At 39.4% G+C, this 13,613-nt stretch overlaps 1 protein-coding gene across 9 annotated transcripts in view; it reads right to left on the bottom strand.

The window, feature by feature from the left end:
- Window positions 1-49: 49 nt before the first annotated feature.
- The window catches only part of hltf (helicase-like transcription factor), a 17,729-nt gene continuing 4,165 nt past the window's right edge, over window positions 50-13,613 (bottom strand). For 7 of the 9 annotated variants that reach the window (XM_086094945.1, XM_086094949.1, XM_086094946.1 and 4 more), the window contains 23 exons: window positions 12,676-12,800; window positions 12,522-12,604; window positions 12,352-12,423; window positions 12,022-12,213; window positions 11,310-11,384; window positions 11,210-11,234; window positions 11,076-11,127; window positions 10,643-10,701; window positions 10,534-10,569; window positions 10,346-10,459; window positions 8,856-8,950; window positions 8,614-8,757; window positions 7,521-7,680; window positions 7,078-7,149; window positions 6,856-6,991; window positions 5,947-6,126; window positions 5,590-5,705; window positions 4,015-4,196; window positions 3,498-3,623; window positions 2,244-2,356; window positions 1,966-2,146; window positions 535-615; window positions 50-435 (listed from right to left, as the gene is read on the bottom strand). In XM_086094945.1, coding sequence (XP_085951071.1) covers window positions 292-435; window positions 535-615; window positions 1,966-2,146; window positions 2,244-2,356; window positions 3,498-3,623; window positions 4,015-4,196; window positions 5,590-5,705; window positions 5,947-6,126; window positions 6,856-6,991; window positions 7,078-7,149; window positions 7,521-7,680; window positions 8,614-8,757; window positions 8,856-8,950; window positions 10,346-10,459; window positions 10,534-10,569; window positions 10,643-10,701; window positions 11,076-11,127; window positions 11,210-11,234; window positions 11,310-11,384; window positions 12,022-12,213; window positions 12,352-12,423; window positions 12,522-12,604; window positions 12,676-12,800 — 2,563 coding nt within the window. In that variant the 3' untranslated portion in view covers window positions 50-291. The remainder of the gene's footprint in view (window positions 436-534; window positions 616-1,965; window positions 2,147-2,243; window positions 2,357-3,497; window positions 3,624-4,014; window positions 4,197-5,589; window positions 5,706-5,946; window positions 6,127-6,855; window positions 6,992-7,077; window positions 7,150-7,520; window positions 7,681-8,613; window positions 8,758-8,855; window positions 8,951-10,345; window positions 10,460-10,533; window positions 10,570-10,642; window positions 10,702-11,075; window positions 11,128-11,209; window positions 11,235-11,309; window positions 11,385-12,021; window positions 12,214-12,351; window positions 12,424-12,521; window positions 12,605-12,675; window positions 12,801-13,613) is intronic. The other 2 variants (XM_086094948.1, XM_086094950.1) reach the window with 2 other exon arrangements.

Below are 13,613 nucleotides of genomic sequence, written 5' to 3'. Positions count from 1 at the left end.
TTGGAATGTGGGAAGAGTACGCGAAATAGGAAACCCAGAATTCCAAAAGTGTGAGGCAGAAATGCTGCCTGGGCACATTTTTTATTCAAGAACAGTCAAACAAAGCTTCACGGTGATATTTGGAACATTTGTGGCTTGTGTTTGTTTACGACAATTGCTGACAATTGCTTTCCCCCGCCCCTGACCTAACTGAAAACGTGGAGCGCCTTGATCCTAACATAACGTAATGAATTTGAGTTGGAAACGGGTAACATAGGAAAGAGAGAGAGAGGGGGCGCTCTTGTCCACTTTCTACAACTCCATGAGCGCCTTGATGTCATTGATGCGCGACGTCTTGCGGTCGGCGTCCACAGAGCCGAACGCTGCCTCCACCAGGTCCTGCTTCTGCTTCTGGATCTTCACCATGTTCTCCTCCACAGAGTTCTTCACGATGAACTGCAGCATGTACACACACACACACGCACACACACACGTACGTCTCAGTATATTTTTTTCCGTGATTGGAAAGTAAAGCTTGTCTCCCCATTTTCCCACCTTGGTGACAAAGACTTTTCTCTTCTGACCCAGACGGTGGCAGCGGTCGATGCATTGCTCCTCTGTAGCTGGGTTCCAAGCCTAAAGAGACACAAAATTAGAGCTGGGCGATATCATCAATTTTTCCTCCATCTTTACTTGAAGAGAAAGCAAATGACATTTCAAAACATGATTCGCTTCCCCATCACACTTCATTGTTTCTTTTTCCTGAAAAGCTGTGAAGGTTTTTTCCCAGAATGACTAAATTTCCACAAAAATGACAGAAATCAATGTTGGTGTTTAATGATAAGGTGAAAAGTGATTCTTCTAGGGGGAAAGGTGCCTTTTTTCAAAACTATTGTTATGAAAACATGGAACCTACCAATATATATTTCTATCCGTTTCCGTTTTGCAGCAATTAGCGTCAGAATATAGCTAAGTTTCATCATTATTCACAAATCTGTTTAAAACTGCAGGGGAAAGAGAAAGCTCTTTCATGGCCCTGGCTGATCTCTTATACTCTGCTGCCACCCGCTGGCAGTTTTCGTAATAACTACCATTGCTTCAACCGTTCTGTGCAGTTGAGAGGCTGCATCGAAGCCTTCTGTATCCTCTAGCATAAAAACACAAACTCATAAATACATCTTTTGGACACTTACATTTAAAATTGGACATATTTATGTTTTTGAGAGCAAATAAGTTAACACGAGTATGAAAACTTAGGGATTTTTTTTATTGTGGATTTAAAACAGATATAAAATTTGCAATTAATCGTGAATTAACTATTGAAGTCATGCGATTAATTACAATTAAAAATTTAAATTGCCTGACACCCCTAATAAAGAATATATCTGATAATAAAAATAGTAAGATACTACTTTATTCAAATAAATATTCAACTTAATATTAATAAAACTACAACTATATTAACGCTAAAAATTAGGCTTTACTCGATCAACGAGTTAAAAAAACCCCAAAGATCATCAATACAATCAAAAGATGGACCAATATATCAATTGAAAGAACTTTTTTATATATTTTTTTACTGTAGCGTCAAACCCCACTATTCGCAGGGAATTGGGACCGGCCTGGGTTTGACACCTATTCACTTAAAAACATTCAAAACATAGAAACTAGGGCGAAACGCCCGCCGTCCACATAAAAAGAAAAAAAAATGAAAACAGAACGTCCTTGGAGTGAACACATTTGTTGTTCCACTTGGGAAACCAACACCACTTATTTTCATATAAAAAATAGGATTTTACCTGCCTAAAATTATGACTATTCCTGTTAAAATTAAAATTAAACTAAAATAGCACAAAAATATGACAAAAAAAAATACAATTTGATTTATCCTTCTCTTCAAATCCTACTACTATTTTAATAAAAATAGGACTTTATCTGTTAGCCTACATCTGCTCTCCCCCCTCTACACAGATAAAGTGTACTCACTGGATCCATGAGGAAGACATGGGAGGCGGCGGTGAGGTTGAGTCCCACCCCCCCGGCTTTGAGCGACAGCAGCATGATGGCCGGGCTGCTCGGGGTCCCACTCTGGAATTCTTGGATCACCTGGGTGCGCTTCTTTTGGCTCATGGTGCCGTCCAGGCGCACAAACCTGAAGCCGTGCTCCCTAACCCGGACAACGTCACACATCAAATGATGAGCGGCCTTTAGGACTCGATTGACAGGCGGCCCTGCGTATGTGTGCGTAGGTGTGCGTGCGTTACCTGAGCGGCGTCTCCAGGATGGTGAGGAAGCGAGTGAATTGCGAGACCACCAGACATTTGATGCTGCTGTCTTCACGTTGCAGGCGTAGCAGGTTGCCAATCAGCGCTTGGATCTGCGCACACGCACGCACGCACGCACGCACGCACGCACACATAGCGACACCATTAGAAACAAAACAGGCATGATTACTGTCACACAGGGAAATGATCTGCTGCTCAGTACAATACGAGTGTGGGAAATGTTTCTTTAGCGGTTAACTTGTTTTGACACCTATATGGCAGTTAGGTAAGTTGACGTGTTAAAAATGAAAATGACTAAATTCGACTTAAAAAAAAAGTCAAATAGGAAAACAAATGAATGAGCTTGAATGAGCAAAAGCACAATGAAATTAATGCTGGAATCATCTTCAAGTTGCTAAAATACACTAATGACAGCAAAAAGTTTGAGTCTACAACATTTATAATGGTGGATTCTTAATTTTTTATGTTTTATGATTTTTCTTTTCTTTCTATAATTATTGTCACTTATGTTGATTAATGTTATGATTAATTATGATAATAAAAATATATGATTAATTAATTCAATTCAATAATTGTAATCAATCAATCAATCATCTTTCTCACAGGAAAATACATTTAAAAAATCCAACGTAAAATATCGCACTCAAAAAAAAAAAAATTCTGACTTTTTCTTAAAATGACATGACTTTCTGAAAAAAAAAATCCAATTTCATACTTTCTAATAAAAAAATATTTAACTCATAACAAACAAACAAAACTTTATTCTTGCAAAATTCTGACTTAAAAAAAAACTAATAAAAAAAACACAACTTTACGGTACTTCCAAATGTTTCAAAAAACGTATTGTAAAATCCCGTGAATAAGAATTTTTTTTTCCATATATGATCCAAAATCGTCCCAGCTTATTATACACGATTCATATTTTTTTTAATTAACATTTTATAGACATTTACCTGTACCTAGATGTTTAAAAAAAATGCATACTTTCATTCTGACAGAATGGACTCTCCTTTCTGCCTTATCCCGTTCTTTTATAATCGACAGTAGAAAATGTTGGTTGCACAAAATGCAAGACATGTCAAGCTAGCAGCAGCAACACAAAATCATGAAGAAAAAAAAAACCCTTGCATTTTTAATTTCAATTTCAATTAGTGGTAAACTTCTACACTTGTGAGTTAGGCTCGTCACGCTCATGTTTGAACATGCAGATTTGTGAAGGCGTTCTTGCGTTACCTTGGAGCTCGTCCTCCACTTGCCAGGATTTCTTTCTCCGTTCTCTTCCGCCATCTCTTCCTGCGGGAACTCCACCAGCTCGTTGATCTTGATGTCACTCCGACACAAGGGGCAGCGAGCGCTCTCCTATATTTGCACAAGTCGAGTCAAACGTATGTTCTGTGACCCCATGAGTCTATAACACACTAGTTTGATTAATACTGTGTTTGTGGAATAAGAAGCAGAAAAATCAACGCCTTTTTTTGCCATCTCAGGGAGCAGCCAGTTTAATTCTGTGCTGCCACCTGCTGTCAACTGAAAATGACATCACAGTTACCAAGCCTGCAAACGTCATGGCTCGCCTGTTTTATGGATTTGGGCACGTGACGTTCACAAGGCAAGCCTGTGGGGCACTGTGGTGTCAATTTCAGTCGTGAGTAGGTGGCAGTAAACGGGCAGGAAGTCATGTAGTTCAAGCGAAGTTTTTCAGACGTTTTAGTAAGTTCTGACTCGAGTCCGCCGCCATTTGAAGGAGTACCTGCTCGGTGCCGATGACCTGCGCTATGCATGGGCGGCAGTAGACGTGGGCGCAGTGCGTGATGACGGGCAGGCGCACTGAGTCAAGACACACGGAGCACTCCTCGTCTGAGCCGCTGGCCAGCACCACACGCAGCTTCTCGATCAGACGCTTGCGCAGCTCAGCTGGCGTGGACGCCGAGCCTGCGTGGAACGGACAACCATCACTACATGTAAGCTATCGATCTAACTGTTTCCCCCCCCAAAAAAATGATCCTGAAAAAAGGAGACCATTTTCAAAACAAGAACTTTACAAATTAGAAAATACAAATTAGTTTGTATAAAATTACAAACAAAAAAAACATTTTGGGGTGAAATTACAGCCATTACAATACTAATTTTATAATAAGATTTAAAAATTTTACTGTCCTTCAAAATTGCAAAGTTTAAAAAAAAATATTGCAAATAACACTTATAAAAAATTAAAATGAAACGTGGTTTTATTCTTCTAAAATGCCACCTTAACGCATGACACCCCCTGAAAACCTGAAGTTTTCCTGGAAATTCCACAATATTAAAAATAATTGATCTCAGCTCCTGAAGCAGATAGAAACATAATTCCAAAAACATTTTAGAGCTTACACCTGTGACATTCACACAACCCTAAGTTTATTATTATGAACCTTCAAAATAGATTTTTTTTAGAAATCAACAACCAAATGTCGCATCTGCGGCTGTATAACTTCAAATATATTTACCTTCAACACTGGAGTGCAGTTATAATAACCTCGGGGGATCGGGGTAATTATTTGTCGTCCATTCCGTTACAAAGCCGTCAAAATTTTCAACATCCTCATTGTCTACAAATATATTTCTTAACAGTATGTCACTGTCGACTCGTTGCACTGATTCGAATTCCTCCCGCGTTGTCGTCAATCACGTCATTTATTTAATAACTCCCGCGAATCTGCGTCAACCATTAACGCTCAAATAAAATTCCAGGACATGCTTTGAGGCTCACGTCACCCTATCGTGCATATTCTGATGCATTTCATCGGATAAGAGACGAAAAATGGATCAAAACACAACAAAAAGACATATCCGCTCTACCGGGTCTAAAGGGAGAAGAGCACAGGAGCGCTACCGGCTTTAACGGCAAAAGCTAAAAAAACTACACATTGTATAATTTTCAACAACAAAAAATTACCACTTTGATCTCATATTACGTCCAGAAAGTAAAAAAATACAAATAAATCCTTATTGTACAATTAAGAATTTACTCTTACAATACCCACACATTTTTCTCATAAAATTACAAATTAATTCTGTTAAATTTTGCAAAATTCTAAAATTATTCTCATAATATTCAAGATTTTTTTTTTTCACTGATTAATTCTCATAAAATTCTCATAAAATTGCAAATATAGCTTTTTGCACAATTAGGATTTTATTCTTGTATGATTAGAATTTTTCCACCACAAGATTACGACAGTTTTCAAAAAAGAATTTTTGAAAAATAAAACTTTGTTCCTAGAAGATTGCTCATTTTTCCTCATATTTTTTTTTTGATTCTCATCATGGCAGAGGAGGTGCGTACCTGCATCTGAGGTGGTGTTAGCCAGCAGGTCAGTGTGGCAGCAATGCTGTCGCAGCCTCATCAGGATAGCCAGGACGTCTGCGTAATTCCTCAAAACTGTGCCTTCAGCGACATATCTACTCGAACAAAAACACAAAATACCATCAAGTAGGACTGGGTGGCTCAAAAGTATCACGAATGAAAAATTGTGGCCCCCTTCAGCATTTAAGCATTAAGAAGAGAGGATGTCACTAAAACGACATGATGTTGTTTGGAATAATGTCAGTCATTCTTTTTCTTTAAGCAAATGAGGGGAAACAAATCTATTCAAACCAGAAATCATATTTTAGAAATCATTCTTTTTTTTATCTGGCGTACCTGCCGATGGTGTTTCTTCCTTCAATGAGTGCCAGCTCGTACTCCTCTCGCTCTGCGGCGCTGAGCTCCACCTGCTCCACGCATACGGTCTTGTCTGGCAGCGAGACCAGCGGGCGACCATCGACCTTGCTGCTCTTGGTGCGGCGCAGTGTGATGCACTTCACCAGCGTCTGGAGGTTCCTGACAAACATATTTGTTAAGGCGGCTCTATATCATTTTTTCCCTACAAACCTTTAACTCATTCAAACCCAAAAACATATTTATACGTTAAAAAAAAAAGGTTATTTTATTTTATGCTAGAGCATACATACGGCTTTGATACAGCTTCTGACATGTAGAGGTCACTTAAAGCAATAGTTGTTATTACAAAAAACGGCAGCAGGTGGCAGCAGAGTATTAAAGATGAGCCAAGGCCATGTTGCAACAAGCTCTTTTTGTCAGTGTTTTCAACAGGAATCTGAATATTGTGCTAATTGCTGCAAAACGGAAACAGACACAAATATACTTTTTTTCCTGATGACCTTTTGGTAGGTTCCATGTTTTAATAGCAATAGAACACAATATTCTGTGGGCCTTGCAAAATCAGTTAAAATCCAGTAAAAACAGCCGGGAGCAAAGGGGGTTGCTTCAGTGAAAATGGCTGCGAGTGAATGAGTTAATTCTGCTGAAATGCGAAACACACCACACAGAAAAAAAATACTATTTTGTTATTATCAACTTTTATATATGTCTAATATATATGCAATTTTTAACTTCCAGTACTGACAGCCTTGCTATTTCATTTTAGCCATTTGCTTGAAGGACAATATGATGCGTTTGGTTACCATTTTGAAAGAAAAAAAAAATCCTTTATGAATCAAGTTTGCAGTGAAACGAAGACTTTCAGCTGAACGGTAAAAGACGCCTTACTGCAGGCCGACTCTGTCCCCTTGCATCACGGGCCTCTGGATGACTCGATTCCACCACTCCCTCACGTCGAAGGGCTTGAGGCGCAGGAAGGCCAGCAGCATCCACAAGTCCTTCACGCTGTTCTGGATGGGCGTGCCTGGATGGGGGAAAAGGGACAGAGTCATAAGTTAACGCACCTGCGTCGCCGTGACGACTGACAATGGCACTCAGTCGAGCGCAGACCTCCGCCGCGGGGGACTAATCCAGATTGCAGTGGTCTGTCTAGCAAGTCAACAAATACTCGGCAAAGAACAGCTGAAACAAGACAGATTTGCAGGCATTGGAACAGAACATTCAGATTGTTATTTTTCCCCCCCCATTCAAATATTTTTAAATGGAAGTGAATTACAGGAATTCTGAACATTCTGAAATTACTTCTTCCTATTAAAAATACGTTTTAAAATGTAGACTAAGGGGTTCATAACATTTAAAACGATTTCCTTCTATGCCAATGAGTTTTTCCGTTCAGAATGAAAATAATGTTGCAATAATACTAAATATATATTTTTAGGGTTGAAACCTCTGCCTCACTTTCAGCCTATTTCAATGTTGGCCATTATGGTCGTACTTGGGAGAGCCTAGTATCTGCCTCCAGTTCTCTTGAGCGTGTGTATTCGTGTACCTACCGGACAGAATCCAGCGTCGCTCTGCCCTGAGTTCCAGAACGGCCTTGCTCATCTGCGTGTTGGGGTTCCGGACCACGTGGCCCTCGTCTAGCACCACCCTCAACCAGTTGATTTCATGCAGGGGACTGTTGACGTCTTGCAGAAGAGTCCTGTTCTTACCCTGAATACAAATGTGCTCCCATCAGACTGTGAAGGAGCCAGAAGGGCAACCAGTAGAGCGCGGACCTCCACCAAGGCAACACCAACAACAAACACTCATCCCAAGGGGTCCAAAATGGACCTTTTCCTATATTTTTAGGGGTGTGAATTGCCTAGTACCTGGCGATTCACAATTCATAGGTCACGATTCGATTTGAGACCGATTAATCCCGATACAAATCTATAAATTGATTATTGCGATTTTTTTAAACTCAAATTTAGAAAATACAAGATTTTAAGACTTAATGTTTCATTAATATAACATTCTTCCATGCTTAATGTGTAAATCCTAACCCTAAGTAAGACATTTTGTTGAATATTTCCATAAAAGATGGATGTTTAAAAATCGATTTGGCCGCATATTGAATCGATTCGAGAATTGCACGCTGTAATATCATGATATATTGCCGAATCGATTTTTTCTAACACCCCTAATATTTTTATTTACAGTTTTTGAAGCTGGGCCTGAGCGATTTGTTTTCAGATTGAAATCGTGATTTCAGACGCAAGCACGTGATTGCGAAACTAGGATCCAAGACTATTTATTTTCAAACTCATCTAACATTTATTAATAAAAATTAATTACGATTTTTTTATTTTTTTTATACACCGGAAGTGTGCGTCTACGTACGGCAAAGATTCTCTATAACAGGGTTCACCAATTCCGGTCCATGAGGTCCAGACTCCTGCAGGTTTTGGATGTTTCCGCCCACTAGCACACCTGATTCATATAATCAGCTCATCAGCATGCCTGATAACGATCCTGATCTCTAGTATCAGGTGTATTGGAGGTCGGAAACAAACCCAGGCTACTAACTTAGCTCCTCCGTTCCGCGTCAAGAGCGAACTGGGAAAAAGTGGCAGAGAAAAATATCCCCAGAGCGTCAGCACTGACCGAGAAGTCGGCGGCAAGCACGTTGTAAGTGGTGAGCACCACGTCCTGAGACGAGAGGAAACGGCTGTTTCTGTTGCGGTCGGGGCCGTGGTACATGTACACTTTCAGCTTGACGTCGGCCCGCACGTGCTCCTCAAACTGGTCCTGAGAACACACACGCACATGCACGCAGGCCTTCCCCGTTTAACCTTGTGGTGGTCATGGTTGCTCGTGTCGATGGTCGCCGCGGTGTCTGTGCCTACCAGCCAATTGCTGAGCACTGACAGCGGACATACGATGAGAGTGGCCCCTGCCGTTAGAGCTTCGCCAGAGCTTTCTGTGGCGTAGTAACTGGGAGCTGTTAAAAAGTAAAAAAATAAAAATAAAAAAACACGCAAGGGTCAAATTGAAACCATTAAAATACTTGCGGTATACTGAGCTCTTTAAAAAATAAATAATAATAATTACTTGCGGTACTTTTTTTTTTTTTTTAAATATACAAAGTAAAATTCTGATTTTACTTGTTTCCCCCTTTACTTACAGAAGAAGCATAAAAGTTACAGTACAGTTCATCATATCCTTACTCTACTAAAAGTCATCGTTTCCACACATTCAACAATTCTTCAAACATGTATAACGTCTTTCGAAACTAATCTCTGAATTTAAAAGGGAAGTCAACCTTAAACATGTCTTGACAATAAGTTATATGTGACCTCACTAGTCTAAACACAACATTCTGATTAATATATTTGTGGAATACGACTTATGCAGCAAAATCCAGCTGTTTTATCCATCTCAGGGAGTGGCCATTTTGCCACTTGCTGTCGACTGAACATGACATCACAGTTGCTCAGGGCTCAGGCAACGACCAATCACAGCGCACCTGTTTTCTGAAGCTGAGCTGTGATGGGGTTGTTACCTGAGACCTGAGCAACTGTGAGGTCATCTTCAGTCGACAGCAAGAACAAAGTCTCAGGTAACAAGACAGGGTTATTATAGCTTTGGAATTTTCATTTTAGTTCGTTTTTATTTCGTTTTGAGTTTTGTTTATTTATTTATTTAGTTTTAATTAGTTTTCAGGGTGGTTCTGTTGTTTTTGTATTAGTTTTGGTTATTTAAAAAATGCTTCGTTTTTGTCAGTATTAGTTTTTGTTTAAAAAAAAAGTGTATTGCTTGTGCACATTTAACTCATTTGCTCCCAAAGACGTATAAATGTGTTCTATTTTAAATATTACCATGCTCCTCCCAAAGATGTATTTATACTTTTTTTTTTATGACAGAGCATACAGGAGGCTATGGTGCAGTCTCTCAACTGCACAGAACAGTGGAAGCAATGGTAGTTATTACAAAAACGGCCAGCAGGTGGCAGCAGAGTATAAGAGATCAGACAGAGCCATGTTAAAAAAAAGCTCTTTTCCCCACTGATTTGTGAATAATGATGAAACTTAACTATATTCTAATGCTAATTACTGCAAAATGGAAACATAGAAATATACTTTTTTTCTGATGAAAGAAGAGGATCTAATCTTTCTTTTGGTAAGTTTTTATAGCAATAGAACACAATATTCTGTGGGCCGTGCAAAATGAATTACCAAAGACTGAAACAAAGGACATTTTCGCTATAATTATATTTAGTTTTAGTTAATTTGAATTTTTTCAAAAGCATTTTCGTTTTTATTTTATTTTGTTAATGAAAGTTTTTTCGTTAGTTTTCGTTAACTAAAACCACCTTGGTCCAGCGGTAAAGACTCACCCAGTGTGGAGCAGACCTTCTTCTTCTTTTTCTTCTTGAACGAATTTGTCGGCGACACCGGGTACCGCCACAGTGTTGAGGCGAAGTCGGCATCGTCGAACAACAGCGGCATCTCTGCATGACGTCACGTGAATACGGAGAATTGCAACATCAAATGTGTGTATTTGCACTAATACACGCGCGCTTACCGTATTTCCGCTTGGTGGTTTTTGTCGCTCTTTTGCCTGAAATGGTGGAGCAACATTTTAGAACCTATGCGGCAGCTGAGGAAAAGAGGGTTAAAATTCAGAGTCGCACCTTTCTCCGACAGCTTTGCCGTGTCCTTTCGATTTAGTGAGGATTCCTCAATGTGGGTCCTGGCACATGAACAATAGATTAGTGAAAGATTATAAACAGGAATGATTTTTGGATGGATTCGCATTGGTTCCAATAATAATGTTTTGTTTATCAACAATAAAGCCGTCTACGTTAATGGTGTTTTTTTTAAGGTTGTACGTGGTTTAAAAAGTTCCAGGACCAATGCATTGGGTGTAAATTGTGTATTAGAGACAAATGCTTTTTTTTGTAAAAATTTTTTTTTAAAGAAGAAACATTAAGCAATTTTTCCTCCACGCTGCGTAAAGCAATTCTTTCCATTTAAACTTTAGCTTTATAAGTACCGCTAGAATACTGAATTAGGTACAGCTGTACCAAGAAAACCAATATATGTTCTGACAACTGTTTCACATACGGGCTTGAGCGTAGACCTTGAGCCACCTCGCCACTTGGTCCGGCTCCATCCACTACAAAGTGACAGCACATTTTGGTTAGGTTCTCTTCCACAAAAACTTGCCGACTACTTTGAAGCGTCAAGACAAGTCATACCTTTTATAGGCGAAGAGTGCTCCTGCTAGGAAAAAACAAACAAACATTAGAAATGGCAACACCGCTTTGCTAATCCAGAATTTTATACTGCGTCACTTACGCGATTGTACATGGGTAGGGGCTTTCCCTCGTGGAATTTGGTGAGGATCAACGCGATGGTGGTCAGCGTTTTCCCCTGGGAAAGAAATAGAGTGAACTGCAGATTTGTTCCAGATTTTGTATGTGCCTTTAAGAGGCAGGGTCTGATGGGGTGTCTTATGACTATTATCACATTAGCTTCGACTACCAAAAAAATAATAATAATAATTGTTCCAATAGTGTCAAACACAGAAGAAAACGTTTAAATGCAAACTACAGCTGTCAAAATGTATCGATTAATCGACAAGTAATCGATTATCTAATTAATCTGCAACTATTTTAATAATCAAGTAATCGCTTGGCGCCATTTTGAATTGAAAATTGTCCAAATCCTTTGATTTCAACATAACAACAATAATTATTTACTGATTTTCTGTCGTCCTTCATGAAACGTGTTTTAATCCAATTAAGTTCAAAGTAAGTTGTTTTTACTTTGGAAATCAATGACCGAAACTTTAAAATAGTACATCAATCCCCCTTTTTTTAATCACTACGAATACAGAGTATGAAATAACCACAAATCACTGGTTAATAAACAGTAATCAGGGAAAAAAATACTTTTGTAATACACTCTAATGCAAGTTTCAAATGAATCTGATTAGTTGATGAATCGATTCTAAAAATACTCGATAGTGACAAGCGGTAGCGCAAACGGCAAGATGCCGTCCACTCACCAGTCCCATGTCATCTGCCAGTATCCCGCCGAGGACCCTCTCGGGTGGCTCCTTGGCCGAGAAGCACGTCAGGGTGTTGTAGTACAGATCGCCGCGCTTCTCCCAGAAGGGCGGCAGCACACACTTGTTCTCGCGGGCGCACATCCACGACAGCGCTTGCCGCTGGTGGGGCAGTAGGCGGGTGGCCACAGACTGTAGAAGCAAAGAAGCTACTGTAAATGGGGAAGTGACTTACATTCTGGACTGAATAGAGAATCGTAGAATTCCTGTTGCACGAATGACCCCCACCCCTGTGCAGTGTGCGCGTTTCAGGGAAACGGAAAGACATACCTCAGCTGCTTCCTTCTCACCGTCTTTACTCTCCAGCAGGCCTTCGAAGAGGTTGTCAAAGGCGTTCTTCAACTGGAAGAGTCAAAGACGCCGTTTTAAAAAAAAGTTATTGTCGCATCAACAAATCCATATAGGACCCCAATGAAGATCATCGGCGTGCGATCGTTCACCTCCTCTGCCGTGAGAAGGACCGTCACGCCTCTTTTATTCAAAGCCATCCCAGCTCCTGAGCCGTACAGCTTCTGATTCGCACCTGAAATACACGCAAGAGTCATTGACGTCTAAAAATATGTATATTTTCCCAAGGAGTGTCGTTAACTGCACCTGTGTTGAGTTTGTACCCATAGCGTGCCAAACGCTGAATGACCGCGCTCTTATTCTCGTCCTTCCCCCAAAAGGACAAAATGACAGGCATGAAGAATTTGTTCTTAGTCCCGGAGTGCACCACCCTAAAAAGAAAAACTGTCGATGAAGAGACTTCACAGCACGGCACCCAAAAATATATTTTGATTGTATTATTTTTCTGCCACTTTGTTTGTGCTTTAACATTGCGCGTTCTCAAGCAACGTCAAAATACTCGTTTCATTCAAAGCATGAAGGAAACTACTTTTCTTACGTTCCCACGTCATCCACAATTTCTATGACATTTTTCATATTTAACTCATTCAAAATCACTTATACAGATCATTACAACTTCAAAACATTTATCTCGCTCTTTAGTATTGTAAATATTATTTTCCATTCATCCGGCAATCCTCTGAACCGTTTCCACTTTTGTACACTTTCCACCTTTTTTATTATTACGCATTTTCTAAGACAAAAATTTAAAATGTATGCCCGATATTTTGCATTCCTTGCATCTAATCATTCTGCATTTGTCTACCAGGTCAACCCATTCCAACTTGAGAATGTTCATCTCACTTTCGACATATTGTTTTGTATTTTTCCAATGTTTTAGTGTTTGATATTTTCATGCTAAACTTCCCAAATGAATGAGTATTAATTTTTTTTTTAAAAATTACCTAATCCTTCTGCATTTCTTCACAAACCATTCTAAACTCTTTTAGGACACATATTGAGCTCTTTTACACATTCCAAAAATTGGCACTTTTTTCAGTATTGCTACATTTTCAATGACAAAATTCAGACTCAAAATTCTTCCAAATGTTGCCATTTTTAAACATTTATCAGTTTAAACTATTCCAACTTTAAAATTGTTCATTCTACTCAGGACATTTGCGTTCTATTCAGGTTACTATTAT

Source organism: Leptonotus elevatus, chromosome 14, assembly GCF_054856555.1.
Source record: "Leptonotus elevatus isolate MCC_2025b chromosome 14, RoL_Lele_1.0, whole genome shotgun sequence".
NCBI lineage: Eukaryota > Metazoa > Chordata > Actinopteri > Syngnathiformes > Syngnathidae > Leptonotus > Leptonotus elevatus.
Note: the sequence above shows the minus strand (reverse complement) of the source record. Positions and strands in the feature narration are given on the sequence as shown.